Source organism: Micromys minutus (genome assembly GCF_963924665.1).
Source record: "Micromys minutus genome assembly, chromosome: 24".
In the NCBI taxonomy this organism is placed as follows: Eukaryota; Metazoa; Chordata; class Mammalia; order Rodentia; family Muridae; genus Micromys; species Micromys minutus.
Genome location: NC_137959.1, coordinates 40,012,851 through 40,018,239, shown reverse-complemented (window position 1 = coordinate 40,018,239; position 5,389 = coordinate 40,012,851). Strand labels below are relative to the sequence as shown.

The window sequence follows — 5,389 nt, the reverse complement described above, 5'->3', positions numbered from 1 at the left end:
AAACCCCGGCAGTGCAAAGGATAAAATCCTTTAGAAGCACTGGCTGCTCTTGCAGAGGACCCAGATTCTATTCCCAGCCCCAACATGGCAGCTCACAACTGCCTGTAACTGCTATGCAAGGGCATTTGACGTCTGAGCCCCTCGGGTACTTCATACCCACATATACATGAATACATACGGGTAAACCTTTCATACACATACAAATCAATACATGTAGATATGCATGCAACAGACACACATACAACTTAAGCTCAGCATTTGATATATTAAAGAGGTGCTCATGTCCTGGTCGTCACAGAATTTCTTGTAGCATAATGACAGCACTTGCTTCATGGGACCCGGCTGCCATCTTCCACACCATTTTGCCCAATTCTTTGAATGGTTCTTGCTCCTGTTCTGTGTAGCCTCACACTTCTGAGACTATGGGTAAGCCTCATCTACAATTAGCCTCGCTGGCTAGAGATAAACTGCACAGATCTCTAGAACATGTTGATCTCGGTTGCCCTGTGTCTCGAGAGCGCTAACGTTGGCTGTACAGGAAATACCGCATTGATTCACATCAGAGCTTCAAAGAAAGGACGGAGAAACTGCATCGATGGGGCAACCACACCATGTTGTGTGTCTGGGATATTTTGTCTACATTATTTCATCTAATCTTCACAAACTTGTGAGCTTGTCTGAAGCTCAACTTTTTGGATGACCCCACAGGCCCAGAGCAATTTATTGATCCAAAGTTACACAACTAAAAAAAAAAAAACCAGATGCCTGCTCTCTTTCTTTAAAGTCCCTGTCTCAGGGGTCAAGAGTATGGCATCATGGTATCGACTATTTCTTGGGAATGTGTGGGAGAGTTATTGATTCTCAGCTGGAAGACAGGGTGATGGCGGTGCTTCCTTAGTAACCCGTGGGCACATAAAGTGCCCCGTGAGTCGTGTGACACTTGTGGTGAGCACCACAGCTCCATCTGTTCTCTCTTTTTCTCTGTGTACACTGCAACTTTTCTAGAAGAAGAACAGAGACATCCTGAAATAGAACAGCACACAGTTAAGGTTTCAAGAAAGTAAAGTGTCCCAGACAAGCTCACAAAGCCATCTCATGGTTGAAGTGCTTGCCCCATGTCCCTAGCTGCTCTCTACACCCTAGAGTTACTACTATTCTTATCTTGGCCCTGTGTACTCACACTGACGGCACATGGCTCTTCACACATGCGCCCTGCCTCCCGTGCTGCCTCAGCCCATGCTGCTCCCTGAACACCTGGATCACACCCTTACTTGTTCAAACCAATCATGGCTGGTGGTTAGGAAGGGGTGGTGGGTGAGTTCTTCCTTACTGTGTACCTCTGGGTCCATTTCTCTGCTGTGTGGAATGAGTTCTCTACCCCATTTCTGTTTGTTCCATTCTTGAGAGAAAACAGTATCGAGGCCTTGAGATGAATCTGCTGCAGAGTAAGCAGGTAAGGAGGGAGACAGAAGAGGAGGAAGACAAAAGCAAGACACCCACCCCACCCCAACAACCCCATCAGATGCACTGAGCACTCTCCCTTGAAGCACCCGCAGGGTATCTAGGGTGCAGGGCATGATTTGCCACAGAAAGACATTTCTTCTCCCTGATCTTAAGTATGGAGTTAACAAAAACAGCCACACACAAAGCACACTGCGGATGCCTAAAGCTTCTACAGAGTTCTGTCTTGGGTTTCCTGATGCACGGGAGAAAACCCTCAGCCAGCTTCAAAGTGATTTTTCCCAAAGGTCCTGACCGGTTCCAAAAATCAACAATAATGCCTCATATCCAAAAAGTGCTTTGTGGTTTTGAGAGCACCCCCACACTCTGTATTTATTTAACCTTCACATTAACTTTGTGGGTAGGCAAGGAAGACATGTCTATATTTTTATTACACAGGAAGGAATCAGAAGCCAAGGAGTAAGGATACCTGGTGTGGCAGACCTGTGACTGGAGCCACGTGTCTCAGAGACTCTCCTGCACTAAGGTATTCCAATGTTTGGTTTGGGTTTCTCAGTGCTGGCCATATAACCAGAGATTCACACATGCTAGGTACATGTGCTACCCTTGAGCAGCAGGCCAACCACCTTTCTCTTCTTGCACACAAAGGTGAGGCGGGCTTATACAGGGTCTTAATGTTGTGGCATCCTCCTGTAGGTCCAGTTGTCCCTTCGCTGTCTCGTATGGACTCCCCAAGGTCCCCAGAGGAAACCGTCCTCATTACCGGAGGAGGAGGATATTTTGGCTTCCGGTCAGTTCATCTACAAAATACCCTCACGGAATTCTTCTGTTGGATAGTTTTTGATTCCTGTGTTCCTATACGTGTACAAGTTTATATAGTTCCAGAACAAAAGGAAACTTTGGTGCTCACTGCTTAGGCTAGAAAACTGAAAAACACAGATTTATTCCACCTCAACAAACATTATTTTTAAAACCTGTAAATTGGGGCTTGGTGAATATTCATGTCACCAAAGATAATGTTTTTAAAGACAACTGTATCCGTTTCTATTTCTCGCCACTATGACCAAATAAATACCTAACAAGAAGCAATTTAAGGGACAGACATATGGCTGGACTCGTGGTTTGGGACAGACATATGGCTGGACTCGTGGTTTAAAGGAATCCGGTCCCTCATGAGGGCAGGGCATGGCGTCAGGAAGTGGGGTGACTGCTCACAGTGCCCCTGAAATTAGAAAGCAGAAAGGCAATGTGAGGCTGGGTCTGTCTATCAAATCCCAAAGCCCACCTCTGGCAGACAACTCCCCCCCCACACACACACACAAAACTGCCACCAGCTGGGGACCAATGGCTTAATGACCTGAGTCTGTAGAAGATGGTTCATAGTTAAATCCCAGTAGGCACTCTGTCACATAGACGTTGCGACTCACTTTGTTGAGGGGGATCCCTGGTTCTTCAAAATCTAAATAAGACCTGTAAGAATACTAAGGTAAATGACTCGGGATGAGTTAACATGACTCGGGTGAGGCCTACCTCATTGGCAAGTCATTTCCTACACTTTCCTTAGACACAACACAGCCCAAGAGTCACCACCTAACCCTGATCTTTCTCACCTCAGCCTCGGCTGCGCTCTGAACCAGAAAGGAACCCATGTGATTCTGTTTGACCTCATCGAACCAGCCCAGAACCTTCCGGAGGGAATCACGTTCGTCCGTGGAGATATCCGCTGCCTCTCTGATGTGGAGACGGCCTTCCAGGATGCTGACGTTGCGTGCGTGTTCCACGTCGCCTCTTACGGCATGTCTGGGAGGGAGCAACTGAACCAAACCCAGATCGAAGAGGTCAACGTGGGCGGCACAGAGAACATCCTCCGGGCCTGCCTGGAGAGAGGAGTGCCCAGCTTAGTCTACACGAGCACATTCAATGTCATTTTTGGAGGTCAAGTCATCAGAAACGGGGACGAGTCTCTGCCTTACCTGCCTCTTCACCTGCACCCGGATCACTACTCCAGGACCAAATCCATCGCAGAGAAGAAGGTCCTGGAAGCCAATGGCTTGGCCTTCAAGCGAGGCGATGGTGTACTCAGAACCTGCGCTATAAGGTCAGCTGGCATCTATGGGGCTGGAGAGCAAAGGCACCTTCCGCGGATAGTAAGTTACATTGAGAGGGGCCTGTTCAGATTCGTGTATGGGGATCCCCAAAGCCTGGTTGAGTTTGTCCACGTGGATAACCTGGCGAAAGCTCACATTCTGGCCTCTGAAGCCCTGAAAGCTGATAAGGGCCACGTTGCCTCCGGGCAGCCCTACTTCATCTCAGACGGTAGACCTGTAAATAACTTTGAGTTCTTTAGGCCCCTGGTAGAGGGCCTGGGCTACACTTTCCCATCCACCCGCCTGCCGCTGACCCTCATCTACTGCTTTGCTTTCCTGGTAGAGATGACCCACTCCATTCTGGGCAGGCTCTACAACTTCCAGCCCTTCCTCACCCGCACCGAGGTTTACAAAACTGGCGTCACACACTACTTCAGCTTAGAGAAAGCCAAGAAAGAGCTAGGCTACGCGCCTCAGCCATTTGACCTGCAGGAGGTGGTGGAGTGGTTCAAAGCCCGGGGTCATGGCAGGCGGTCTGGAGGTCAAGACTCGGAGTTTATCCTGTGGGATGGGATTCTAATCCTGCTCTTGGCACTCTCTGTTCTCACCTGGATCCCTCCCTCCACCATCCTGTCCATATAATGAGAAAAACTATCCTTGGGAGCTGAGCCTCCTTCCCGGGATGGTTTGCAAGAATGTGGATTTTGAAAGATGTGTCATATCGTCTAGTACCATTCCTGGGTCTTCAAATTACTTCTTAACAATGAGTCTTTAAACTTCATGGCCAGGGTTGGGCTACCTCCCTGTGAGACGCTGATCAGGGAGACTCCTGAGGCCTCCAAAACAGTACTGGCTGTTTTGCTCTTGGTTGCCCACCAGAACTAGGTAGTAAGAATCTATCGCCTAAGGCACCATACACCTTCACTGCAGCCCATAAAGAAAGCCAACTGGAACTGAACTGGAAGCTTCCTCCCTGCTTGCTAGATTTCATAGTTCCAGAAGGGTGTATACTAACTCCTGGAGGGAAACAGTCTCATTCAGCTGTGGACCCTGCATACAGCACTACCAATACTGGGCAAGTACTACCCTCTAGTGCAATCCTGGCCTGTCAGGGGAATAACCAACTGCTTCCAAATTGGACTGGAGGCTGGCTCCATAGGAGGGAGTAGGTTACGGGTTCCTGGTTCCTGGTTCCAGGTGCAAACCTGGCCAGAAGCTCGTGGATAGAGAGGTCATGTTATTCTGCTGGATAGAGAAGCTGTGCGGGTGAAACTGCTCTCTAACGTTGTATGCTTCTGTCTGTAGATTAGCTGCTCTCAGCTGTGACCAGAGATGCTCCTCTCAGCAGTGGGCGCCAGTTATGCTTCCGAGATTCACAGCTGGTCCGAGTGCTGAGCGTTCACTCCCTCAAAGCCCCACGGGGCCTTGTAGCAAAAGCAGTACAAAAACCAGAGGAGCGGGGCAGGGCTGATGTTGGGGAAACTGTCTCCTGGGAGTGACATGACTACTGTCCCCATGAACTAACTGTAGCTGTGACACAGCACTTGACTCCATACGATGAGGCCTGTCGCCATTCTGACCTGGGGAGGAGAGACACTCCTGATACCCACTCCCCCCGAAAAGCTGGAGGTGGTTGGTGGTTTCTGGGGAGGAGGAGACAGTTTCTCTAATGATTTAGTCACAAGTTGCCCCATGCTCCTGTAAGCAAGCTTAATAAAACTTTTTGGGACACACCACACACACACACACACACACACACACACACACACACACACACACACACGGTGCAGAAAGGAATCTAGTTGGGAAGAGGTCAGATATCTGTGGGAATGGGACAAAAG

General features: G+C 49.0%; 1 protein-coding gene across 1 annotated transcript; it reads left to right on the top strand.

The window, feature by feature from the left end:
* Positions 1 to 2,183: 2,183 nt before the first annotated feature.
* On the top strand, positions 2,184 to 4,374 carry SDR42E1 (short chain dehydrogenase/reductase family 42E, member 1; the record flags this gene model as incomplete). The annotated part of the gene is made up of 2 exons (XM_080936842.1): positions 2,184 to 2,251; positions 3,077 to 4,374. The coding sequence occupies 2 exons, from the start codon at positions 2,184 to 2,186 to the stop codon at positions 4,188 to 4,190; spliced, it is 1,182 nt and encodes a 393-aa protein (XP_080792968.1). The 3' UTR covers positions 4,191 to 4,374.
* Between the last annotated feature and the right edge of the window lie 1,015 nt (positions 4,375 to 5,389).